We start from the raw sequence: 27,743 nt of genomic DNA on the forward strand, positions 1-27,743 counted from the left end.
TAAATAAAATAAATAGAACAATAACGCGAAAGATCAATGATGGTATAAACTATAGTTTAATCTTTCTTTCTATTTTTTTTAGTAACAACAAGATCTAAACGAATGTCTTAATTAGAGATGAATTGTCAAAAAGGCATTTTGAATTGAAAAGTAATTAGAGACCGTCAAAGATGGTTAGGCGGAAGAATGCGTGTCGGTTTCGTTGATCGTGTCACTCACGTCGCACGCCGTGATGTGTGGTTTCTAGGATTTTGCAGACCTTTATTCGATCCAATTAGGCCCAATTCAACACAATTTACCGTTTGAATTGTTGTTTTTTAAAAACATCTTAACGTTTGAATTGTTATGTTTTAGTACATGTTTATCGATTAACCTAAATTAATTTTGGGGGCAAACTTGCCGATATAACACATGTCTGAAAGTAACTAAATTGAATTGTTTATGTTTAGTAAACAATTCAATTTACTCAACTAGATGTTTTAGAAAATATATGATATTATTCTATTGATTTTCTAGAATTATTAGCATTAGCATTTTGTATTAACAATTGTATGCATATTATATAATGTACCATTCATGGGGAATAAATCAGTACGTAGCTCTTTCCTTCTTCACGTGAAAAAGGTCTGTGTGATTTTCGATTTTTCATTATAAGATTGCTGCATGCGTTATTAAGTCTGTGCGATAACAAATACTCATTCTTTTCCAGATCACTATAAATATAAACAAATCAAACCTTCTCTATCCATCTTCTTAATATTTCGTCCTATCTCTCTGGACGAATTAAAGCTTAATTAATACAAGTGTTGCTATAATGTGCTTCTTGTTATATTAATTAATGATTTTCTAATAGATTTTAAAACATAGCTTATGTGGAATTTCGAACTAATTAACTCCTGGTGCAGATGGAATTGAACCTACGAGAATCAATGAATCATGACCTATGAGATCACCATAGATTCATAATCTACGAGACCAACGTGACAAACAAAAGTCAAGAGCAAGGGCAAAAGCCCTAGAAAACTAGTGTTCGTAGATCGATTAGCCATATTTTGATTCTTATCTGTTATCTATGCTTTGATTAATAATCGAAATATTGTTCAATGTTATATTCAAATTCGTATTTTTTGTAGGCTCTAAATGAATCAGCTAATTTTTGCCAAAACATTCTCTTTCACCTGATCATTGCAAGTAAACAATAAAAAAAAAATTAAGGATTAATTTGATTGGATACCCAAATCTTATAAGAAATTTGAAATTTCTACTAATTTTTTTTTAATATTTGAATTTATACTTATATCAAGAACCTGATCTTAGCTCTCAAGATCAACATACATAATACATTGAGTGATTCCGGCCATATTGGAGAGCAAGGTTCAACCTATCTTAGCAATTAACCAGATCAACACAATTAAAACTATTAAGACTTAAGAGTTCTCCAAATTTAAACATTTTAATTTAGTACAATCTTCGCTAAATATGTATTGAACTGTTGATCATCGATCTTAAATGGTTTTAAGAAAGAGATTAGTACTAATTAAACAAGAAAACTATCTGTAAAGTTATGGAGTTGTTTTTTTCTTTCACCATATTAGTCGTCATTTCTCAAATAATATACCAAACTATAAGCTATTAGTGTTATATATATATATATATATATATATATATTGGTTGGGAAATTATTTTCTTAAGAAAAAAAGTTAGCTGTCAAGTTTTCTCTCATGCATGTACTGGTACATTTTTCTTGCTAACAAGTATGTTAAGAAATGAAGTTATGAAACATATTTTGGCATTCTTCCTCCAATTTGACACTTTAAACTTTATTATTGATGAGCCTAAATTGTTTTCAGAAAAGATTCAAACTAAAACTGAAAAATCAACGTAAAATACATATCACAATTTTTACATATTTTTGAATTAGAAAAGCGAGGTTCCACCCAATGACTCAGCATTCTTTTTAATTTTAAAAAATCATATAATTAATAACTTCAGTTTCATCATAGTTTGGACCAAAATTTTGAAGACTAGTACGATCAGAGCAGCATTGTGATATGTATATATTATATATCACCTGCATCGTTTAAGAAAAAATGGTTATAAATAATAAATATGTGCTTTAATCTTTTATCAAGTTTATCAAGAAAAAAAAAAAAAATGCATGTCTTATGCTGCTTTGTTTGTAATCGAGAACGTGTAACTGAAATGCCATAATCCTGACTATGAAAGGCCAAACATAAATGATACACTGTTGTACTGGTGCCAAGTTCATATGGGGTTCCAAGATGTTAGCACTTTAATCATGAACTATTCATGAGAACATTCCATTTACCTGCTGCCCCAAGAATTCATGGCTCAGGGTCTCCCAGCTCTCACCTTCCAAGCAAACCAATTCAGCATCCCCATTATCAAAAGCAATCTGCAACAAAGCAAAAACAGAAAGTCGTGGCATTTAGTGCAGGAGGAAAAAAAGGCAGACAAGGGGCCAAAGGAAAAGCCAGGCAAAGATTTTATACTACTATTCTAGTTATATAACAATAGAATTTGCAACAGCATTTTTAATCAGGAGAGAAATTAGGTAAAGACTGATGATAGAAGTTTGTTGCAGGATAATCTCAGAGCTCATTTCAAGACTAGCGATTGTAACCAAGCCGAAGAAGAATCAGAGAAGAGTGAGAAACACAAAGAGTCCTTGGAACATACAGAACACAGCGAGCATGAGGCAGTGGAGAGCCAGAATCAGAGAAACTCATCGGACTGTTGCCATTGTTAAATCAGAGATACATGAAAATTTTGATTGAAATGCAGCACATACTGTAATTCTGTGCCTTCAAGAGGACCTTTTGTATCATATCAAAAAACAACAATTTCTTCAGGTTGCATCTGATAGCCCAAAGGAGAAGATGTATATATGTTCAGCAAATGGACTTTAGCAAGATATGTCACATCCTTACAAAAAGCTTGGAAGCTCCTTTGTTGCGACTCCAACTCTGCAACCATTTCAAAAGCACAACTGTTGCAGTTCCCCAAGTTGCCAAGTTCATAAATTGCACTCTTCTTTCTGTCTCTTTGTATTTGAACATCGAACCTCATAAACTTTAACCTCTTCACCCTTCAATATGCTGGTCCCTTGTTGACTCCTCCTGAAAATGTAAAGTTGCATATGTCCATTCGTTTGCCAGCTTCTGAAACACTGGTTTTTTGTTGATATTGGCGTAGTTTAAGAGAGATAATTGAACCAACTGAAAACAGTATGTATCATCTTGTTTGAACAGCATTCTTCTTCATGTTCTGTTGAACTGAACCAAGAGACTGTCTCTTGGTTAAGCAAAATTCCCACTTGAGCAGTTGCAACAGCCCTGAAATTGACCAAATTCCAACCCTGAAATTGTTTGTAGTTTATTTGTGCCACATTTGGTAGTTGAAATCTTGTATATGTGGCTGTCTCTTCTTGGATCAAAACCTCTTGTCTGCTTTTTACTTTAGTGCTTCTCTCTCCTTCTTCTGATAAGCATTTTATCAAAGCACAACATTTGGTCTTCACAGCAACTTCTTCGACATGTGTTTCCAAACATCAACGCCAATATCAGATCGTAAAGCATCCAAATTGTGACTGCGATCTGTTGTTCTTCACGAACGCAGGTGTGAAGTTACTGTCCAGGTGTAAAACGTTATTGCTTGCTTACCCTTTCCAATAGAACTTTGTTCCAAAGCATTTCGGGTATCATAAAATTAGAATGATGTTGACACAATGCAGGACTTGCCTGGTCATCTGACATGCGCTAGTGAGTGAGGCTTAATTTGTACAACGATGAATGATGGCAGCAAAAAATTTCAATTACAAATGAAAAGTGAAGGAAAATAATCACAAGTAAAAGAGATCAAAAACAAGAAACAGTGAAATCAAAACTTGGATAGACGAATTCAATCAAATATTGTCTTGTTTTAGAAGAAGAGAAGAGTTCGGATGTCGGCAGGTGGTAACTCAACGGAGCAAACAGGGCATCGAGGAGTGTGCAACAAGTAACGAGAGATACAAGTTGCGTGAAACATGTGATTGCATTTTGTTTTATGAACAATCTCGTTTTCTTTCGGATACCCTTTTTCACAGAGACAACACAATTCCGAACTTTGGTAACAATCTACGATCTCCGTTGTTGGTGGAGCAATTGGTACGAGTCTGGTTCTTGCATCTTCAACACTCAGAACAGAGTCTCTGGTCTGTCTCCGAAGAGGTTGTGTAACTATTTTCCAAATCCCCTAAATATCGGATCACAAACAAGTTTGATACTTCAATCATTATCTTATAGATTTTATTCTAATAGTGACACATCTTCAAACTTAATCTTGATTTGATTTGTTTATGTGTCTATTAATTTTCTAAAATTATATTTTAAGATTCACATAACAGATATACATACTAATCTTGATACACACGATAGTAGCCTTTTTAATTTATAATATTATATTACATAATTAATACACATAATAAATCATTGTAATTATTATTTTTATTTAACATTATTTCAAAGAAAATATCTACAATTATACTTTAATATATTTATTAATCTTGTTTCTCATCTATTAACTTTTAATTCAATTAGATTAATCTCAAAAATTAAAACTAAAAAGTGCTCATAGAGTAATGATATGATTTTCCAAAATTTGGGTACCCAAAAGAAAATTATAGGAGCTTTTGCAAAAATGCCCATTTTTTAATGCCACTTTTCAAAAATGCCTCTTCTTTAAAACTTTATAAAAAATGTTCTTAAAAATATAAGATTTACCCAAATATGTATGTAACATTATTAAAACATACACAAACTACATTTCTATGTATCTAAAATCTTATAAATACTTTATAAATACCTTATAAATGCATTTTAAATACCTTTAAAAACCTTTAAAATATCTTGTAAAACCTTTGAAAAACCTTAAAAATCCTTTAAAATAACTTGTAAAACCTTTAAAAACACCTTATAAAACCTTATAAATACTTGGATCGAGTCTCCAAGTAGTAGTTATCATCCATAAGTACCTTATAAACCTAATAGAACTTTATAGAAATTTCAGATTTAAAAGGGGCATTTTTGAAAATGGACATCTAAAAGGGGCATTTTTTGAAAAAGGGCACACCAAAAAGGGCATTTTTAACAATTTCCCAAAATTGTATCAACTAAATTAAGACCAGCATATAATATACCAATCTAAGGTAAAAAAAAATTAATTCTTATTTATGGAATATAAATTTACAGAAGTTGTGATTTTATTTGTGTCTTACAAGTTACAATTAATAAATCAATAACACGGTCTATAATAAATATGACAAGGCACGTTTCATGGATTTTTTTTTTGTTTTCCCATAAATTACTTGCGGAGAAGGAAATATAATTTGAAACGGAAAATAGAAAAAGTAAAAAGGAAAAAAAAAAGAAAAGGAAATAACAAAAAAGAAATGAATATTTGGGGTATTTTCCAAAATTCATTCATAAGTTAAACCTAATTTCTCCTCTTATTTAAACCAAACGCCTCTCTTAAGAAATCTCCAATTCCTTTGTCAATATTTTCAGCGTTTTGATTCCTCCTCTTCTTCGATTCAACAAAGAGGTATTTTTATTTCTCCAGATCTTGTTCTTCTTCGAGATTTGTTCTTGTGGTTGTTTCTGATTTGCTTTGTTAGAGCGGTTTCGTTTGATTTTTGTTATTTTGAGCTAACGATTGAAAATTTCGTGATGATTGATAATCGCAAGTCTGGGTTTCGTTTAGGATTCATGAATCTTATAGATTGATTAGGTTTTGACACAGAATCCGAAAATTTGTGCCTTTGCTTATTGATTTTGTAACGTTAATGATGATTGAATCAGATTTTGTTTCTAATTCTTTGGTTCATTGTTTGTTTCTGCAGCGTGGACCTACGAATCGAATTTCGAAGCTCTCTTTTATGTCTGACAAGATATCTCCGTTTTGTTGTCAATCTGGTTGCTTGGTAAACACTATCCTACATCCAGAATTAAGGACTACTACTAGTTCCTCCATCACTTTAGGTTCTCGCATCTTCAAACCGGAGATCCCTCCTATTTCTGTCCAGTTTTTGAGCTAAGAAGAAAACACTTCAACAAGATGGCGCTGCAGAACATTGGTGCTTCCAACCGTAACGATGCCTTCTACAGGTACAAGATGCCTAAGATGGTTACCAAGACTGAAGGCAAAGGTAACGGCATTAAGACCAACATTATCAACAATGTTGAGATTGCCAAAGCCTTGGCGAGGCCACCTTCTTATACCACAAAGTACTTTGGTTGCGAGCTTGGGGCGCAGTCCAAATTTGACGAGAAGACTGGGACATCGCTTGTGAATGGGGCTCACAACACGTCTAAGCTTGCTGGGCTTTTGGAGAATTTCATCAAGAAGTATGTCCAGTGCTATGGATGTGGTAACCCTGAGACTGAGATCATTATCACAAAGACGCAGATGGTGAATCTCAAGTGTGCTGCTTGCGGGTTTATCTCTGAGGTTGACATGAGGGACAAGTTGACTAATTTCATTCTCAAGAACCCACCTGAGCAGAAGAAGGTGTCAAAGGACAAGAAAGCAATGAGAAAAGCTGAGAAGGAGAGGCTTAAAGAAGGCGAGCTAGCTGATGAGGAGCAGAGAAAGCTGAAGAAGGAAGCTAAGAAGAAAGCATTGTCTAACGGGAAGGATGCTTCTTCTAAGACTTCCAAGAACCATTCTTCTGACGAGGATATAAGCCCAAAGCATGATGAGAATGCACAGGATGTGGATGAGGATGAAGACGATGATGATGGTGTCCAGTGGCAAACTGATACTTCCCGAGAAGCTGCTGAGAAAAGAATGAAAGAACAGTTGAGTCCTGTAACTGTCGAAATGGTGATGCTCTCTACAGTGGAAGCGGAAGAGAAAAAGGCGCCCAAAAGCAAACCGAATGGGGATGTTGTGAAAACTGAGAGACCTCCGCAAGAGAAGAATCTCGTGCAGGATATGAAAGAATATCTGAAGAAAGGGTCACCAATAAGCGAGTTCAAGAGTTTCATCTCCTCTCTCTCTGATCCTCCACAAGACATCATAGACGCACTCTTCAATGTTCTCTTTGACGGCGTGGGCAAAGGATTCTCCAAAGAAGTGATGAAGAAGAAGAATTACTTAGCGGCTGCTGCAACAACGCAAGAGGATGGATCACAGATGCATCTGCTCAATTCGATTGGGACATTCTGTGGAAAGAATGGAAACGAAGAAGCGTTGAAAGAGGTGGCTCTGGTTCTTAAAGCATTGTACGACCAAGACATCATTGAGGAAGAGTTTGTGTTGGATTGGTACGAAAAGGGTTTCACCGGAGTTGACAAAAGCTCCCCGGTTTGGAAGAATGTTAAGCCTTTTGTGGAGTGGCTCCAGAGCGCTGAGTCGGAGTCCGAAGAGGAAGATTGAGACATTTTTTTCTTTCCTCTTTACTGTTTTTCACTTTTTTTGCGGGATTTCTTATAATTTATTCGTCAGTTTTCAGAACTCTTAAATCTTTTTGCAGTGCTCTTATAAAGAAACATATAATCTATTAGATTTGAAAAAGTGCTATATTTCTCAAAGTTGTCGTTGAGGACTTAATGCTTTGTTTGTGATGGTTTAGGCGACTTTGGGAAATATTTATGTTTAAGAAGGTTTCATTGGTCATTGACTTTATTTATTAAAACGTAACCATGATGTGATAGTGGGCCTTATATCAACAAAAATTCGAAACATGCGAAAAACAGAAGCAGAGGCTCGTTTCAACGGGAGCATAATAAATTGCATTCTCTGTCTTTTGTTTTTTAGGTTTTTTGTTTAAATTTATTTATATGTGCCGTCGAAAAAAATATATATTAAATAAAAACTAATTGATACTATACAAATCACAACAAACATTCCTAACTGACCACCCATCTATCTGCTTTTCCCACGCGCCAAGGATGTCCACTTTGCAAAATATAATGACGAAAGGGATTTAATATTTTTATACCAACCTTTTTATTGAGAGATAATTTTTGACAATAAAAGATTTAAGGGATTAAAGTGAAAAAGGTAGACTAAAGACGACTTGCCATTTAATCTAGGTTGCATGGAATTAGAAACGGATACGCGGAATCGAATCGTTTGGAAACGTGTAAACGATTTTTATAAAAATTATAGAAAGTGGGTACGTGTTGGAAGCGTATATAAAAATTAATATATATATATATATAACATTAAACATTATATCATATAAAAAATTATAATTAACATACAAATCTAATACATAAATTCTAAATATCTCTCTATATTTAAAAATCAAATAGTGTACGTTTACAATAGAGAAAAGTCAAATAGTTCATAGTCAAAAATTTCATATTTCTTATTTATTTTGGGACATCAAATTTTTTAAATGGAAACGCACTTGCGCTTCCAAAATAGAATCGTAAGCTTCCAAAGAGCATCCAAAATAAATTTTTTAGAAGCGTTATGGAAGCGAGATTCTGAAAGCTTCCAAGAGCTTCCGATTTCGACTAAGATTCCGAAGCGGGAAACGGACCTCCGACGAAGCTTCCTTGCTTTCTAGCATTTAATACAATCCAAATTACAAAATAAATGGTCAGGGTTATCACTTTAATTTATAGAAATATTGGGTAAAACATAATGGACAAAAATATATATTTGGATAGGGATTGTGACAAACAAAAAAGATGTTTTCACCAAACAAACAAAAACAAAAAAGATGTAAAGCTTTTCTTACATCTGTACAAAATAAAAGCAGACGAAATTGTACTTTATTTTCCTTAATAAATTGTCGGTATGTTTTATATGTTGTGAAAAAGTAGTGGATAACCAAATAAAAAACTACTGTAATCTAAATAAAAGTTGGTTCAACCGGTTTAAATAGTATATTTCAGTTAGGAATGTTTGAAATTTGTTTCTTGCAATTAGATAATCATAAAACACTTACAAAATTAAAAACATATAACTCGAATTTGAGTTAGTTAACACTGAAAAATACTACTATTTAAAAAAGTAGTAAAAAAAAAAAAACTCGTTTCGAATCTTTTATTTAACTATAATTTTTGGTTACAAAAGAAAATATTTATTAAAAAAAAGTATTACAACAGACATTTTTAATGGGCCACTGTATGATTTTCCCACGCGCAGAGGATCAACGCGCTATTTCCCAAATATATTAACAGAAAAAAGGAATCAGGGATCTATTTTAATATCCTTTTTTTTTTCCATTTGGATATGGTTTAGATCTTTTATCTGAAATTATCTTGTTCTCAAATTAAAATAGATTAAAGTAAGACAACTTGCTAATTGCAACCGCACAATCCTTTATAATTTCGAAACTGATCCACTTGGATTTTCTTTGATTTTGTAGAAAAATGATAATTCTACTTTTGTATAAGAACAAAAATATACCGTAAGAAAAAAAAACACATTTTAAAAAATAAACAAAAAATATTGACAACAAACAAAGTGAAGCGACATTGTAAATTTTAATACACCTAATTCCTCAAAACATGAAAATGGTCATATTATTACACAAATTATGATTTTTTTTCTTTCTATTATATACTCAATAATTCATTCCAAATTGCACAAATCTTGATTCAAAGTGCTAGCTAAAAAAAACACTACCTTTAACGTAGGCATAGCAACCCATAATTAATCTACCATATAAATTTACATAATTTTTCTCTAATCATTCTAAAAATCTACAGAAATATTCCCTTTTTCAGTTTTTCTTAAATGCATTTCTTAGTTCTTCAGTGTGTTAAAAAAGATAAAAAAAAGAACATCATTAATTGAACCTAAAAAATAGGGAAAAAAATAAATGAGAAACCAAAAAGATAGAGAGTAAGATTCACGCGCTAAAGATCGGACGGTTAGAAAGAGCAGGTTAGTGAGAGAGATATTAAAAGTTTGTTGTCGTGTGGTAATATTTGACAGAAACAAAATCAAAAAGAAAATCCCGTAGCACCGTAACAGTAATTCGCTATTATCTCTCTCCTATCCCTCCGCTTTCGCTTCCGTTCTATGCCCGTTTCAATTCTCTCTTTCTCAGACACCACGGTCTCTCTCTATCTCTCTAACAGTACCTACCTCTTCTTCTTCTTCTTTCGCTGACTTCGTTTACAGTGATAACAGATACCTATGTCACCGCCGTCGGCAACCGCCGGTGACATCAACCACCGTCAAGTCGACCCAAGGATCTGGCGCGCTTGTGCTGGTGCCTCCGTTCAGATCCCTCTCCTCTACTCTAGGGTTTACTACTTCCCTCAAGGTCATGTGGAGCACTGTTGCCCTCTCATCTCTACTCTTCCTTCGTCTACCTCTCCGGTTCCATGTCTCATCACTTCCATCCAGTTGCTCGCCGATCCGATCACTGACGAGGTTTTTGCTCACCTTGTTCTTCAACCGGTGACGCAGGAGCAGTTTACTCCGACTAATTATTCAAGATTCGGTAGATACGATGGCGATGTTGATGATAACAACAAGGTGACTACCTTCGCCAAGATTCTCACGCCTTCTGATGCTAACAATGGAGGTGGATTTTCGGTTCCTCGTTTCTGTGCTGATTCCGTCTTTCCTCCGCTTGATTTTCAAATCGATCCACCGGTTCAGAAGCTCTACATCACCGATATCCATGGAGCTGTTTGGGATTTCAGGCATATCTATCGCGGTACACCGAGGCGTCACTTGTTAACCACCGGATGGAGCAAGTTCGTGAATAGCAAGAAGCTAATCGCTGGCGATTCGGTGGTGTTTATGAAGAAAGCTGCAGATGAGATGTTTATGGGTGTTAGGCGAACACCGATCTCAAGCAGCGGCGGAGGAAGCAGCTATTACGGCGGGGATGAGTACAACGGCTATTACAGCCAGAGTAGCGTTGCTAAGGAAGATGACGGGAGTGCGAAGAAGACGTTTAGGAGGTCTGGGAAAGGGAAATTGACCGCTGAGGCTGTGACGGAGGCGATCAATAGAGCAGCTAAGGGATTGCCATTTGAGGTGGCGTATTATCCGACTGCTGGATGGTCAGAATTTGTGGTGAGAGCTGAAGATGTTGAGTCCTCCATGTCTGTGTTTTGGACTCCTGGGACTCGAGTCAAGATGGCTATGGAGACTGAGGATTCCTCTCGGATCACTTGGTTTCAAGGCATTGTTTCCTCTACTTATCAAGAAACTGGTCCATGGCGTGGATCTCCTTGGAAACAGCTTCAGGTATATGATGATTTTTGAATGCTCTTTGCTCTTTTTATCTCTCTGATGGAGCAGTTGATGGAACAATTCAGAATCGATCTTATATAGATTATTGTGTGCAAGCCTTTCAGGAGTAGTTCAAATGCCAATTGGGTTTTTGATGTTATTTTGATTGCTGTGTTGTGTTGAAGCCACATATTTTGATAAGTTAATTCATACGAAAATGAATGTTCTGTCTCAGATTCATCTTCTATAAAGATGAGATGGAATTGAAACTGGAAGATTTGGTTTGGTATTGTTTGTGTTGAGCTTCCGTGATGTAGAGTTGCTTTTCATTATCCTTCTTTGGCCACGCATTGTACATTGTGTTTGTTAAACTAGATTTAGTCTTAAGATACTCCTTTTTTTGCCAATACACTCTGCTTCCTCTGATTAGTTCCTTTGTTTTGAACTTGCATAGATCACATGGGATGAACCTGAGATTCTGCAAAACGTGAAGAGGGTGAATCCTTGGCAAGTGGAAATTGTTGCAAATGCAACTCAACTTCATGCCACTTTCCCTCCAGCAAAGAGGTTGAAGTATCCACAACCCGGGGGGTTCTTGAGTGGAGATGACGGAGATATCCCCTATTCTCAAAGAGGACTGTCTAGTGCAGCAGCACCTGATCCAAGTCCTTATATGTTCCCGTATTCTACATTTCCTGCTGGCATGCAGGGAGCCAGGCAATATGATTTTGGGTCTTTCAATCCAACCGGATTCATTGGAGAGAATCCTCCCCAGTCATGCACCAATAACTTCTTCAGTCCGCTTCCAACCGGGTTGGGAAAAGTGTCGACTGAGATGAATTTTGGCAGTCCGCCATCAGATAACTTATCGCCTAATAGCAACACCACTAATCTGTCCTCTGGAAACGACCTGGTTGGAAACCGAGCCCCCATTTCAGCCAAACCTAACTCGATTCGGTTATTTGGCAAGACCATTAACGTGCAGGAGCATTCTGAGAGCGGCCCTGCAGAGTCTGGCTTGTGTGAAGAGGATGGCAGCAAAGAGTCCAGCGACAATGAGACACAATTGTCCTTGTCACATGGTCGTGGTCCACCAAGCGTGTGAAGATTCTGTAGGTGCCTAAACATTCCAACAGCCACGCAGGTTACAGCTGCCAAGGTATGATCTATCGCAAGTACAATTATCTATTGAATCAGTTGCTAAAGCTTTTATTACTGTTTTGAACAAGCCAATTATGTAGACTAGGTAACACATTTATGATTTTCTGATATGACCAATGATACTTGTGAAAACTATCTCTATCTCTTCAGTAATCGCCTTGAGTTAATTGGAATTTGGAACTTGAACATTACTTGGATTGACCTTTCAAAGCATAAGCTTTCCTGATTCATCAAAGATGTATTAAGATAGTTCTTCATATGATAACAATCCATTCTCTCTTTCACAGTACTTGGTATGCTTTGATTAACCGCTGCTATTTACAATTTCTACTGTTTTGTATCCCTTTTTTTGGGTCTCATTTACATTGTATGAGAACAGAATTGGCTCCTTAATGCATCTGAACTATGAAGAATTGTGTGGTTTCGTTACAATTTTGATTTGCAGAAAGCTTGAAGCTGCTTATATGCGAATATAATAATGTTGCACATCCTCAAGCTTGGATTGGATTTATACTTTTCTTTTGTTTGTGAGTTTTCACAGGTTAAAGTGAAGGAAGTGGTGCTGTAGGAATCTCCCATGTCCCAGCCCAAGTAGTAGCAGTAGTACTATTATATATATATAAAATCTTCTGGTGTTTCTTTCTGCATTGACTTTTCTCTGGTTTTTTCTTTGCCACGTGACAATCTGTTTTTACTTTCTTTTTTTACCAATTTCTCAGACACATTTGATGAACATCTCGCTCCTCTCCTAATCTTTAACTATTTTATTGGGGGTAAATGTCTGGATTGTTTTTACCTAAACATGTCTTAAGAGTTTAGAAGACTCGTGCTGTTTATGCAGAGTAAAAACAGTAAATAATTCAATGCTTTATTCAATCCCGATGCTATGGGCTTTTTTTGCTGCCTATTGATGAATCTAAGTTACGGCGCCAACCAGAGAGAGTGTATTAACTGTTTTTCGCTTTTAATTAATATTCCTAAATCCTAATAAATAAAAGAGACTGCAAATAATTGACGTACCATTTTTTATTCCCTAATAAGAGTAATAAATAAAGTAAGCTCTCAAGGAAGGTCCCTCCTAGGCTCCTACACTTTTCTGACTCCTTTATGTTCTGTTCTCTGTGATTCATTAAATCTAGTTACGGATCATCTATAGCATCGCCAATTTGTCAGTAAGTTAGGGTTGGTTTGATTAGCAATCAATGAGACCAGGCCGGTCCAAAGGATTTGAATGCCTAAAGCCCAAAAATATTTTGTTATCCATTAATCAACAAAAATACAAAAAAATATTAAAATTTCGTCTTAAAGTCACTTGAACTCGTCAACTCCCGCTATAAATGAGACATTAACCACTGTACTACAAGATCTTTTTTGAAATTTGATGCCCCTTAAAAATTAAAATATTATCTGATGCCTAAAGCACCTGCTTGATGGGCTTTAGGTCTGGGCCGGCCCTGTATGAGACAAAAATATACTATTAGGTTGGTTTGATTAGCAGCAATTAAGACGACTTGGAGAAGGCAAAGACATTGAGTGGAGGCTCACAACATTTTATGAATTTGGTAAAACTAGATCAACATCAGATTGTTTCAATGTTTATGTGTACTTGGGAAAGTGGACCAGGCCTTAATTTAAGTTACCTGAAGTGGTAATGGTTTGATAAAGATAGAAGAACCTGTTCTTGAACAATTAGCTGTAAGTTACAGCCTGTAGCGCAAAATTGAGAGTGTAAGGACAACAACAACAAAAGTAAATAAGAAAGTTTCAGAAATATGGTTATGTGTTGGGGAAACACAAATCATTCCTGGTTCTGACTTCAATCATACTCTCTCTGATGAAAGAAGTATTACATAAAGACAAAAATCCAAATAAATGTAATTATTCGATATCAAAATGCTATTTCAAAATAAAAATAAATAGCAAGTGGGTGAAGTTTTGTATGGTAAAAAGTGTGAAAGAAGAACATCAGGAGAGGAGTGGTGTCCTCTGCGGAAGAGGCAAAGCCTGACTGAAGTTTTCTAGTAAAAAACACTTTCCAAATAGCTTTTTATCATACTTTTGTTTTTCTGTTTATTGATGTTTGATAAAGCTGACCTCTCTCCCTCTTCTTATAATTTAAAGTTTGAATAGTAAGTTGGTAACACCGAAATAAAATATGTGTAACGAACGGATTGAACAAAACAAATGAATCAAAACGCATCAAACTGACCAAATACTACTATATAAACATGATAAATATTGGAGAAAAAAACAAGAACTTGCTAATTAAAAAAAAAAAAAACTCATCATAAAAAAGAAGAGCACGAGATGCTTTCTTTCTCTCTCAGTCTGTCTTGCAGCTAAGTCAAATCAAGTCCAATCCTCAGGTTTTAATCATTTGCTGTTTTTCATTTTATTACCTTTTTTTTTCTTTGTCTTGACCACATTCATTTTATTACCTTCCCCTGCAACACTTTTCCGTATAGACAAGACAACTGTCACACTACTACTCTCTTTTGCAGTCAATTTTTATTCAAAAGCAACCCACAACGGCCAAAAAAAAGTGTAATAGAGGAAGATTCAAATGGAATCTTTTCCTTAGAAAGCTTTTTAACTTTCACATTTTAACTTCTACAAAGAGTATTTGTAAGCAGGCACCATATTAACTCTCTGTTCCGAATTTCAAGATTAAAGAAGAACAACAACAACAACAATAGTAAAAAACATATATTATGAATTAGAGAGGAGATTAATTAATAATCTGATTCATCTAAAAAAGCCTAATAAACCCCAATTATTATGCATCACCTGTGGCTACAATAATCCAAAAGCATTTTCCTACCATCAACAATATCATCAAAGAAATCATCAATCTGAGCAACAATACTCTCTGTTCCATTCCTCAAATTCCCAACACTTCCTTTCAAATTCTCAACTCTTTCTCTCAACCCTTTCTCCGCCGCCTCCTCCTCTCCTCCTCCTCCGCAACACCGCCGTTCCAACTCCGCCTTAAGCTCCTCCATCGCCGTCTTGCTTCTCCTATACTCATACATCATCATCCCTTTCCTCATCCCAATCCTCTCCATTTCCGCCGCCACTCTCTGCTTCAACCTCACCATCGTTCCCGGCGGAACCGTCGCTGCCGTTGTGTCTCCGGGGATATAATAAACAAGACCTTGCATCAAGATCACGAGAAGTAAAGAGTTTATGTTCTTCATCGTGTTCATCACTCCTCGGAAACCGCTGAATCCGTTTTGTATCTTGGAAGACTCCATCGCCGTCGTAGTAACTTGCTCCGACCAAAAAGGAAACCTTTGAATACGATTCTCCATTAATGCTCTGTTTTCTTCTTCTATCCCCACCGCTTCTCTCCTACATCCAGATATCGCTCGTATCACCTGTCCCATACCAAAAAAATATACAAAGTTTTCAAGAACAAGCAAAAAAAAAACTCAAAATCATATTTAAAATATATATACATATATATAATCAACTTGAATTAACTTAATTTTTTTAATAAATCAAAATAATGTTGAATATAAATATAATGTTTTGTTATGTTTGTTAATGAGTATTTTAATATAAATTTTGCACTAGGACCTACAAATAATTTGTGACAGTCCAAAAAAGACATTTACATACCTGCCGGGAAATTTGAGGGGAGAGGAGACGACGGTGGTGGTAGTGGCCGTCGAGGGTGGAGGTAATGGAAATAGCGGAGGAGCAAAAGCTTTCGATGGAGGAGATAGCGGATTTGATGACGTGGCAGACGTCCCAAAGCTTGGAGGTTTCGTCCATGTAGTCGTCGAGCCACTTGTCACCGACAGGGAGGTTAAGTTTCTGGACAAGAAGTGTGAGATGAGAGTGAGAGGTTCTTAGAAGACAGATCACTCTCTGTAGAAACTGTAAGGACATGAAGTTGTTGGAAAGATAAACTCTTTCGAGATCTTCCATTGATCTGTTTAGAAACGAGTAGAATCCATTTACTGAGTTTGTACAAGACTGATCCATTATTGACCCTTCAAAAATATATTTGGTGTTTGCTTGATTGATGATTATAGGGAGAGAGATTTGGGAAGGAGAGAATTAAAAGGTTATATAGAGATTTTGGATGTGTGTGTATAGATGAAAAAGAGAGTGAGAGAGAAAGAGAATAAGAAGAAGAAGAAGAAGCAAAGAGATTATGTAAGGATGAAAGTGATTGTTTGGAGCAATGATGGTTGTTTCCTATAGAAGAGGAAAATGATCATTGGTAATACTAATATCTCAATTTTTCATATTTTTTACTTAAATTTCTTATGGAAAGAAATTGTATTCAGCAAAAAAAAAAAAAAAAGAAGAGTTGAAATTTGGAAAAGTACAATAACAAAGGCATATTAAGAGGGTTTTTGAACTAAATAAGAAAGACAATAACTAATAGATTAATTTTTCATGGAGTCCATATATATTTGTCATCTATTTTCTGATACATTGGAGACATAAATAATATTAGAATATTAGTAATTTTTCTTTCTAGAAGTTGTTCATATCTTTCTTTTTTTCTCTTTGGGATTATTAGGATGATTCTTTGTCCGAATAAAATCTCTATTAATTGATGATTAGTAGAAAGAATATCGATCATGCTTTCAGTACATAAATAATCGAATATCTCTAGTAATTTAGTATACGACTTTTGCATTTTCACGAAGGCATCTAATACCATTTCATGCTTTACTAGTTATGACTCACTGCATTCTGCATATAACTCCTTGACACACAAAAAAAAAAAAAAAACAAAGAAATTGAATTACAATTATCATTTGGTTTAGAACTTCTGCACCTTGTTTTATATTTTTTTTAGTATAGCTTTTTGTAAAATAGTTTGAATCACAACAAACCTTAAACGACAACTAAAACGAAACGGATGGAGTATATATTTTTAGTATAGCTTTTTGTAAAAATAGTTTGAATCACAACAAAAGTTGAATGTGTAAATGTGTACATCAGTAAGTTACAGGTATTCTGTAACCATTACGTAATCTTGTCTAACAAATGAAATCAACAAGCAAACTTGATTGTGTGATGATTTGTAGTAATAGATCAATAACTCAATACTAATGGGTCAATGGATCGAGATAGATAATGCTGAATAACAATTTTTTTTTTTGGTCAACTTGAGAATTTGTATTAATTGGATGAGTTACATAGTGGACTTGAGGAAAGCCCATAACTATACAAAAAAAGAAGGCCCAACAAAAAGGCACGACCTCAGCAACGCTTCCAAAGAAACAAATCAATGGTCGCAACAAAAGAAAGAAGCTCAAACGCACAAAAAATTGGCCATCACCTAGAAGATAGAACTCTCTCACTGCAAAACAGACCAGATAACCAAAAGGGAAAGCCAGTAGCCACATAAGACCTCAGCCTGCAATCCACTGTTACACTTTTTGCAATGAGAGCAGCTTCTCTATTAGCAGAGCTCTTCTCAGAAACCAAACTCCAATCCGAAACCAACTTTAAAACTGATAGTACCTCCATTGAGTGGAACCTGAAAGAAGGCCAAGCTTTTGGCCTGTTCACTGCTCCAACTAACACACTATCTTCAAAAGCAAACACTACCTTACACAGTTTGTGACTCACCATGCTTTCAACAGCCCACACCAAACTGAATAGACTAGCATCTTGAAGACTCAAAATATGAGAAAAGGCCCTCCTGCTATGAATTAGGACCATACCAACTTCGTCTCTTAAAACCCACGCAGCCCCTGCAACCGAATTTCTTCTAGACCACAAAACCCCAACGTTACATTTTACCCAACCACTAGGAGGAGGAGACCAAACCTCACCAATCACAGAAGGACTAACCTCAGCCAAAAGCCCAACCTCTATCCCTGCTTCCTGAACCAGACCAGAATCAAGACTCTGAGCAGCAAACCACCCATTCACATCTTCTTTAATTTTCTGAGCTGTTTCGAAAGGGGAAAAAGATTTGCTTTCAAAAACAAAACTGTTTCTATTCTTCCATAATCTCCACAGTATCCAAGGGAAGCTTTTTCTGATTTCTTTTGGCCAGCTCAGATTGTCTCTATTAATCAGAAAATGATGAATGTGAGCAAAAACAGAAGTATTCTCAAAGCCACCACAAGGAGCCGGATAGGCTGAAAGAGCCCAGACCTGTCTAGAAAGAGAACAAGCAAAGAGAATATGGAAAATTGATTCCTCATCCTGCCCACACATCTGGCATCTTCCGTCCACTTTCATTTTCCTGTGTGACAACATGTCTCCAACTGGCAAGGCACTACTAAGCATTTTCCACAAAAATACCTTGATTTTTGGTTCAGTTTGAAGCTTCCACACTTGCTCTTTCAAGATATTAATTGACGGTTGTGCAGAAGCTTCTTTAATCAATGGCTCCTTGGCTGTCTGAGCAGCTAGCCAATAACCAGATTTAACCGAAAAATCACCACTCCTGTTATGCTTCTAAACCATAAAATCAGCAACCCCAACCACTGGTTTAGTAGCCTTTATTTTAATGATGTCCTCAGGAAAAAAAAACTCTTCCAGCACACTTCCATTCCAATCTCTTCGTTCAAAGTCAATGAGAGCACTAACCTTGAGATTGATATCAATAAGGTTATTTTTGATCCACGGTGCTCTCATTCCATCATCATCAAGCCAATAATCTGCCCAAACTCTTATACTTGACCCATTACCCACTCTATTCACCAAACCTTTAATCAACAGCTCACGGCCGTGCATAATACTTCTCCAACCGAAGGAGGGTTTGTTAGACATTGCTGCCTGTAAGAATTGGCCACCAGAGAAATACCTGCTTTTCATAAACCTTGAGAAGAGACTGTCAGGGCATTGAAAGATTCTCCAGGCCTGTTTGGCCAATAAGGCCTGATTAAAAAGACCAATGTCCTTGAATCCCATTCCTCCTAGATGCTTAGGAAGGCACAACCTGTCCCAGCTTTGCCAATGAATCTTCCTGGCATGTTCAAATGAGCTCCACCAGAAGTCAACCATCGCACTAGATAAATTAGCGCATGTAGATTTAGGGAATTTGAAGCAAGACATAGCAAACACCGGCATTGCCATCGCAACCGTCTTCAGCATCACTTCCTTACCGCCCTGAGATAGAATTCTAGAAAACCACCTAGAAAGTTTACTTTTTACTCTATCCTTAATAAACCCAACATCTCAATCTTTGAGCCACTGAAGCACTCCGGTAAACCCAAATAAGTACCTGCTCCTCCCTCGTTATTAATCCCTAGCTGTCTTTGGAGGTCAGATTTTATCTGATTCTGAACATTTTTCCCAAACGAAATGGAAGACTTGTTCACATTTATCACTTGACCAGTCGCAGCCCCATAAGCAGCCAGGATACTTTGCAGCGAGATAGCTTGATCAATATTCGCCTTGCATAGAAACAAACTGTCATCTGCGAAAAGCAAATGATGAATGACTGGTCCCGCCTCTAAGAATTGAAAACCAGAGATCTTTCCTTCCATTTGTGCCCTATTTAAAAGATGGGTAAGACCCTCGGTACAAAGGACAAAGAGGAAGGGGGATAAGGGATCTCCCTGTCTTAATCCTCTCTCAGGCACAATCAATCCGGAAGCTTTGTCATTGATTAACACAGAATAAGTTACAGAGGATACACACTTCATTATCCAATTAACCCAAACCAGTTGGAAGCCAAGAGCTAACAGTAAAGATCTAAGGTAACTCCACTCAACACGGTCAAATGCCTTGGACATATCCGACTTTACTGCCATGTACCCAGACGCAAAAGGCTCCTTGGTATTCAGGGAATGAACCAATTCGTGAGCAATCATAATGTTATCAGTGATCAGTCTCTCAGAAACAAAGGCGGACTGCGACACTGAAACAATTTCTGGAAGAAAAGGCTGCAGTCTTCCAACCAAAATTTTGGAAACCACTTTATACATTACCGAGCAAAGACTAATGGGTCTCAAATCAGACATAAAAGAGGGATGCGGGATCTTAGGAATGAGACACAAATGAGTATAATTCCACTCTCTAGGCAACACTCCATTTAGAAAGAATTTTTGGACCTCAGCAATAACTTGTGCACCCACAATATTCCAGTAATGCTGAAAAAAAAAGAGCCGACATCCCATCAGCCTTCGGGGCACTGCCTGGCTTAATAGAGAAAACCGCATTCTTGCTGAATAACAATTAGATTCGTTCATATAAAATATTATAATATTGTAACTAAAGTATACAAGGAATGAAAAAACAATCAAGTTCATACCTCCAAAGTGGTATTTCGGACCCATTCGACGGCGGATACCAAGAAAATAAGTAGTTGTACTATTTAAAAAATTGTTTTTTTTTGGTCAGAGAAATTCTTTAGTAGTATAACATAAATGACGCAGTGGAATATCAATAAAACTAAAACTAGTTAAGTAAATCGGATAAAATTAATTTATTGCAAAAGAGTTGCTTTATTCCCGTTATCAAGCCGGCGCGTATTCATTTTTTATTTCGAAACTTTTTTTATTCTATTCCTAAACTACCAATAATTATCATTATATTCGTCACTATACAAATTTGGTTCTTCGATTGGGATGATCAGAAATAAATACGTTACATCGGGAAAAACAACCACGGGGCCAAATCCTAAAATAGTTTTGGACAAAAACAATTTTGAATGTATATGTATCCCTTATAAGACAAGAGAAAATGTTTCTATTCGAATCAATGAAACAAGAGTCCAAAATTATTTGGTCAACAATTAGTGACTCCATATTAATTACGCATGTGTTTCTTTGTGGATCTGTGTGTGTATATATATTAGTGTGTGAAAAATTGAGTGGTGAAGTGTGAGAGAGAGGGGGCCATCAAATCTAATGGAAGCGTCGGGCGACTCAATAATTTTGGCTTCGCCATTAATTACCCTTGTTTATTTTATTCTTTATACATCTCTTTTTGGGTCACATTTTTAATAGTATGTGTTTGTCGACAAATCAAACAGACATATGAATTGATATAGCAAAAGAATCTAAAAAACCAATAAATCGAAAATAGATTTTTTTAACTGCTGATGAAACGTCTAGAATATTGTATTATTGGTAGGAATATTTATATTAAAAAAAGTAAATCACAAAATATCGACATGTTTTTGGTCAAATGAAAAGTAATAATGTATATTACATGTACGTGTATAATACTGCTATCAATCCAGCAAAAGAGAAGAGTATATAGTACTAGTAGACTTGTGAGAATGTTTCGTTTTCTGAGTAATGGCTTGAGATAAGGAAACAACTGCTTTTGGTCCATACCCTCTTCTCTTTCCGTCAACCGTTTTGAAATTGATCTTCCTATTTTCATATTACATTATTAGTTTCTTCACTTCCTTTTTCCCATTTAATTCCCACTTGAGAATGTTTATATTTTTAGTGCTTTCTTGGTTTTAGTCTTTAAAATATATTTATAGATTTATTGCTACTTGCTAGTGTTTAAGACTTTAAACTTTGAGCTCTAAGATAAATTATTTTGAAAAGAGAATAATATTATGTACGATTGAAGTTTTTTTACAGAGTGGCCTACGACTTTGTTAAAACTCGATTGAGAAAACAAAATTACAACAACGGTAAAAAGTTTTGTAACTTTATTTGTATTATACCCGTTTTACCTAACCATAAGCTATGGGCTCTACACTAGTAATCAAGTTTATAAGGTCAAAAGAACCTTTAAAGGGTGAAAAGAAAAGGTGATAAGTTTTAATAACTGATAAGCACTCCACTAATCCTCTAATCGGACGGTGGAGATAGATGGAAGAGTTGATGGTCAAGAACCTCAACTTAAGATAAGTTTGATTGATTTTTTTTTATATACTTCTATAAATCTAAAAGTTAAAAGTGTTGAGCCGAAATTAGGATGCAAAGGTATATGCCATTTCAACGTTAAATGGTACAGATTTGTGGTTGTAATATTCCACTTTCGTGTATATCATTGATGCACATGAAATTGTAGTTTTTTTAATAACTTGTTGATGTGGTCCAATTCCAAATTTTCGATCTTAATGATATAGTATGAACTAAAGAAAGGATGATTGGAGAGAGTGTTGTGTTATACATTGAACATAACTAAGTTTTTTATATACATATTGGAAGTAAATAACTTTAGAAATTTGTTTCAACAATGGAAGAATTTTGATAAATTTACTTTGTATCATTGTATGCAAATGCTAAAAAATCTGAAGAAGAAGAGTTCCAAAATCCAAACATGTGTTGGTTTGTGGGTTATTTCCAAAACACAACAACACTCTTTATATAAAGCTGCCAAACCAAAATTTTCCCAACCACCATCCGCTCCAATTCTAGATTCACATCCTTGTTAACCGGATAAAGTTATAAAGTCAACTGATTACAAAAACAGAGTAGGTCCTTCGCTTTTTATACACCAGAGAGACCACTTAATTGAATTTAAATCGAGTTCTGGAAGAAATATAGATTAATTCTTAGTTATTGTAATTCTTATGCGAAATTACATATTAAAATGGCTAATTACAGAAAACATCTGACAGAAATTGAGTGACTTGATTATGTAGCAACATAAAAGGAATATTAGTATAGAACAAATTAAAAAAAAAAACATGAGTAAAATGCACATTAAGAGTAATGAAACCAAAAGAGATGTCGTAGGCAGTTGCGTAGCTTAATGAGATTTAGGTCCACAGTATGGCCTTCTTCTGATAATATGATATGACCCATGTTCTAAAAATCCCCGCCTAGACCGATTACTCCCCGCTTAATCGCTAGGCTTACCTTAATCGCCTCGATTAATGACTAATCCCCTAAAAAAATCAGTTACCCGATTACTCTCCGCCTAATCCGATTACTTCCCGCCTAATCCGATTACTCCCCGCCTAATTTTACATATCTCGATTATTTTTATATTGCAATTATAAAAAACTTTTTATTTTTGTTATTCAATCATTTAAATTAGGAGTTTGTGATGTTTTACAATAACTTATGTTCAAATTTTAATAAAAATCATAAATTTGTAATAAAAATCATAAAAATTTATCTCAAAAATACAATTTTATGTGTTTACTGAAATTTTGAAAACAATATTTGATTAACATGTTTTAAAAGTATTAAAATAATCCTAAAACTAATCCCCGATTAATCCCTGATTTTAATCCAATTTTCCGATTAATCGCTAGGCCCATACCTAGCGCCTGACTAGCGCCTAGCGATTTTTCAAACAAGGGATATGACAACATTTCTCAATTCTATTTATTCAAAATTCCCTTAAAAAATAATAGTAATCAATTTTAGTGACCCTATCTATATCTCTGTGTCAAGGCCGGCCCTTTTCTTCGCATTCTACTACACTCACAAAGCCACACCTATTTATCATCATCATCATCATCATCACTCTTCCTAAAGCAAATAAATGAAAGAACAAAAAAAAAAGAAGCTAAATATTTTACTTATTGGTTGGTGTGTCATATGTGCGTAGATATGATGTGGATTGTGTAAAGTTTGTGTAAGAAGCTAATGTGGCTACTGGGTGCTCATATGGGACCAAACTTAGTAGACTTTTAGTATTCAGATTCACAGAATCAAGAACCAAGACAATACCCCTTATCCATGGCTAGGCTACAAAAGTTATCAGAATTGACAAAAGGATTACAAGTGTGGAAATCTTGACAGATTTGTGATTTCAGGTGAGAGTTTTGGTATATGCAATTATCTAAGTGTTGGAGTGAGTATAGTAAATGTGTAAAGGAGTTGAATCCTTGGTCATGTCTAAGTGCAGACGAGTGTGCAGAGGTCTTGTGTCCTGGCTTGTGAGATATTGGTGTAAGGAAATATCCGGAACTTTCCACTGGCCATGCACGTTAGTGTTAGCTGAGCATCACTCACCATTGCCTGTCATATTCACATATAGTTTTTACAATGTTGTAATCACTATTTAAAAGACTCAGATTCTAGAATCAGGGTCACAACAAATGTTATGGTTAGAAGAATATACCTTGCAGGAAGTAGTCATGTCGCTGCAGCTCCATTTTCTGGTTGGAACATAGTCAACATAGCGACACCAATTGCAAATGACGGTTAAGATTGACGCCCCGGCACGCTGCTAAGTGCTGATAGAACCCTGGCAAGTCTAATGAACAGAGATGGATAAGCTCTTTTATGACAAGAAACCATGACGCTGCATTCGCAAAACAGTCATAAATCAGAACTTATTGTTGGTTTCAAGCAAACAAAACAAAAATATAGATTTTGTACCTTTCATACCATCCATTCCAAGAGCAATAGATCACTACTGAGAAGATGTCATATTGTTCCGAGAACCTACACAAAGAAAACTGAATTCGTTAGTTACTTGTTAGTTAACAAAGTTGTAATAAGAAATGAGAAAACATACATACCAAGCGACTCAAGAAACGCAACTTCTTCTAACATAAAAAGACAAACAATACATAAACAGACAACAAAAAGACAACGACATCAAACCAACAATTTAGTGTTACTTTTGGACAAAGACAAAAACAATAACACAATTGTAAGATTCATGCAAAGTAGTAACCAGCAAGTAAAATTGGTAAAATCAAACAGAAGCAATGCTCTTTAATGTCCATGGACCATGGATCCAAATCTCCGACTCAGGAATCTATGCATAAGCTAAAAAATCTCTAATTCTAACCAATAGAGTGAGCATTAACCAGATCCGCAAAATGTCAATCACAAGCAAATTCACAATTAGATCCAAAGACAATGCAAAATTCTAGATTTGTACAAGGAATTCTGGTAAACTAAATCCAAAATTCATGCAAAAGTAAGCAACGCATCAATAGTAAAGCAGAATTTATCAATCCACGAAGCAACAAAAACAATGACATAAGAACCAACAATTAAGACATATATAAAGACAAGAATTCTAGAATCAGGGTCACAACAAAGGATATGGTTTAGATGAACATACCTCGAAGGAAGAAGTTATGTCACTCCAGCTCCATTTAATCAATTTGTAGCTCACATTACTTCAGTTTCCCTTAATTTTGCTGAAACTTATAAGCTCTCATAAGAACCAGCACTTGTATCTATATCTTGAATTTGATTGCTTCATCAAACAGAATGTAACACCAAGATCCACACAAATAAACACACTCTATAACAACACAGAGTTGGAAACAAGAACTTGTCAGTGTAATCATCAATTGAGACACTATGAATCAGAACTACACTAAAGTTTTTACAATGTTGTAGTCACTAATCAAACTATGATTCGCATATATAAAGACACGATCCATTTCAAGACGAGCATTCCTTTTCCAAGAAAGGTCCTTCTCTTCGGTAGGACCTAAACCAGAGATCTTCCTTTGGTCTAAAACCTCTAAAGCTTTAGACTACGGTTCACACTTATCCAGAACATTTCTGGCTATTTCCAGCGGGTTCATATTCGGTTATGAGTCGATCACCGATCGGTTTTTTAACTAAACCGAAGTATTAAAAATAAACCCTAAAAGCTAAAAACACACTCACTTTCTCATTTCTTAAACCCTAATTTCGACGCCTCCTCTCTTCGTTTGCTCTTCACGCCTCTCTCTCAAACCTCAACGAGGAAGGCTCAACAAGGTAACATTGCCTCCTTTATCTCATCTGTTTCTTCTTCCATGTTTACTCATCTCTTCCCCGTTTTTGATTTCAGTGACAACAGTATGGCCAGAAGACGCAATCCCGACAAGGATCGACGCACTCCCGACATGGATCCGGTGGTTTGGAGTAAGTGCTTTTTGCTCTTAAATACTAGTTGATTAGGGTTTTCCTTAATTCGGAGAATCAGTGGGCTTTAGCTTAATTAGGCGGTTTTAAGGCCTGATAGATACTTTTACGGGTTGATGATTAGTGTTTTGTATAAACTTTAGTATTAATTTTGGTGGGTTTTATTAGCTTAATTAGGCTTATACGGGTTTTAAGCCTTTGGGCTTTAGCCTCTTTAGGCTTAACTAGGGTTAGAGGTTAATTAATCTCTCTGTTGTTTCTTCTATCCACAGGTGTGCGTGTGCATCCAGGAAGACGCGTCCGAATAAGAATTGATAGAGGAGGGTTTGTCAATATACAACGAGTTTGTTTTACTGGTCTCGAGGAGGAGGCTGCTGCTGATGTCCCTCCTGCTGATGTCCCTCCTGCTGATGTCCAACCTTTTCAGGTTTTCTTCAGCAGAATCAGAGACAGGAATGTCACTCAGCAACTGATTACATGAGGGAATAAAAATAGACATATCAGAATAAAAATAAAAGAAAGTAAGAAGGATGAAAACATGTTAGATAGAAACATACTCGATAGAAGCTAGTAACCGTAGAGATCTACGGGATATGGTAGTTCGTAGTGGCCACCCGAAAGCCACTACGAACTACCATATCCCGTAGATCTCTACGGTTACTAGCTTCTATTGGGTATGTTTCTATCTAACATGTTTTCATCCTTTTTACTTTCTTTTATTTTTATTCTGATATGTTTCTTTCTCTTTTGGATCACAAAACTGCGACTCCTTCATGTAACTCTCCGAAGAGCTGACCATTTGCGCCCAGTTTTTGTTAATTCACGATTTGCACTGGTCATACTTCTCTTCTTTCTTTTCTTTCTAAATCATCTACAATTTATAAATGGTAGATGATTTATGTTTCTTTTTTTTATCCAGCGCATTTCCAGCCGAGAAGATGTTGCAGTTGATGGCTGAACACTGCAGATCGATGAAGAGGTTTGTCTACATTGATGAACGAGTAACAGGGAAGAGAAGAATTGCTAAGCACTCTACTCTATTGGAGTTTGTTAATAATTGTGGGCAAATAGAGTCTCTAACTCTTGGTGGCATCAAAATCGCAGATTCTGACTTGGCCCTCATTCTCCAGGTAATATGCTTGATTTTCATAGTAACTTTTAGATACAAAATCTTATTCATATTTTCTGATTTTGTAGAACTTTACACGTCTTACCACTCTCGATCTAAGTGGATCTATTGGTTTCATAGGCTCTTTCCTATCGTGAGCATTTCTTCTACTTCCATAGTCTCTATTACTTTCAATTATTTTTCTGATTTTTGTTTATGTTTTCAATTAACAGCAATGTAGATGCTCAAGTACCACTTGCCATTCTAGTACTCCGAGAATGCACAAGTATCTCCCAGCATGGTCTTAATCACTTTCTCATTCATCTACTTCAACATGATAACCACTATCCCAATTTTATGAGAATAGTAAGCAACTTTCTCTTAGTGCTTAGCTTTCTTTGTTATTGGCTATTAACTTTCTGATTTTCCTTTCTTTTCAAGGTCGTACCCGAGAAACTTCAACACTGGGAGTCTTACTTTGCTGGGGCTAGGAGGAAATGTGGATATCCAGATCGCATTCACAGAGT

The 27,743-nt window shown here is 35.6% G+C and overlaps 3 protein-coding genes and 2 long non-coding RNA genes across 6 annotated transcripts; 3 read left to right on the forward strand and 2 right to left on the reverse strand.

Annotated features, from left to right (window-relative positions):
• The first annotated feature begins 5,492 nt into the window (after window positions 1–5,492).
• On the forward strand, window positions 5,493–7,595 carry LOC9325227 (probable eukaryotic translation initiation factor 5-2). Its single transcript, XM_021035561.1, has 2 exons — window positions 5,493–5,604; window positions 5,903–7,595. The coding sequence occupies exon 2, from the start codon at window positions 6,118–6,120 to the stop codon at window positions 7,438–7,440; it is 1,323 nt and encodes a 440-aa protein (XP_020891220.1). The 5' UTR covers window positions 5,493–5,604; window positions 5,903–6,117; the 3' UTR covers window positions 7,441–7,595.
• Window positions 7,596–9,896: 2,301 nt separating this feature from the next.
• On the forward strand, window positions 9,897–13,254 carry LOC9323767 (auxin response factor 17). Of its 2 annotated transcripts, none has more exons than XM_002887657.2 (4): window positions 9,897–10,083; window positions 10,150–11,232; window positions 11,672–12,376; window positions 12,920–13,254. In XM_002887657.2, exons 2-3 carry the CDS (start codon window positions 10,165–10,167, stop codon window positions 12,320–12,322), a joined length of 1,719 nt encoding a protein of 572 aa, XP_002887703.1. In that variant the 5' UTR covers window positions 9,897–10,083; window positions 10,150–10,164; the 3' UTR covers window positions 12,323–12,376; window positions 12,920–13,254. The 2 variants fall into 2 exon arrangements, with proteins under 2 accessions (XP_002887703.1, XP_020891389.1); XM_021035730.1 differs by having other exon boundaries at window positions 10,159–11,232.
• A 1,768-nt stretch (window positions 13,255–15,022) lies between these two features.
• LOC9323768 lies at window positions 15,023–16,664 on the reverse strand. The gene is made up of 2 exons (XM_002889118.2): window positions 16,000–16,664; window positions 15,023–15,755 (listed from the first exon to the last, which is right to left on the reverse strand). Exons 1-2 carry the CDS (start codon window positions 16,366–16,368, stop codon window positions 15,162–15,164), a joined length of 963 nt encoding a protein of 320 aa, XP_002889164.1. The 5' UTR covers window positions 16,369–16,664; the 3' UTR covers window positions 15,023–15,161.
• A 7,212-nt stretch (window positions 16,665–23,876) lies between these two features.
• Window positions 23,877–25,702, reverse strand: LOC110230975. The gene is made up of 4 exons (XR_002334068.1): window positions 25,309–25,702; window positions 24,612–24,677; window positions 24,352–24,534; window positions 23,877–24,248 (listed from the first exon to the last, which is right to left on the reverse strand). It is a non-coding gene; the product is annotated as an uncharacterized LOC110230975 (long non-coding RNA).
• Window positions 25,703–25,870: 168 nt separating this feature from the next.
• LOC9325228 lies at window positions 25,871–26,713 on the forward strand. The gene is made up of 3 exons (XR_002334067.1): window positions 25,871–25,961; window positions 26,035–26,108; window positions 26,381–26,713. It is a non-coding gene; the product is annotated as an uncharacterized LOC9325228 (long non-coding RNA).
• The last annotated feature ends 1,030 nt before the right edge of the window (window positions 26,714–27,743 follow it).

This window comes from Arabidopsis lyrata, assembly GCF_000004255.2.
Source record: "Arabidopsis lyrata subsp. lyrata unplaced genomic scaffold ARALYscaffold_2, whole genome shotgun sequence".
Lineage (NCBI taxonomy): Eukaryota > Viridiplantae > Streptophyta > Magnoliopsida > Brassicales > Brassicaceae > Arabidopsis > Arabidopsis lyrata.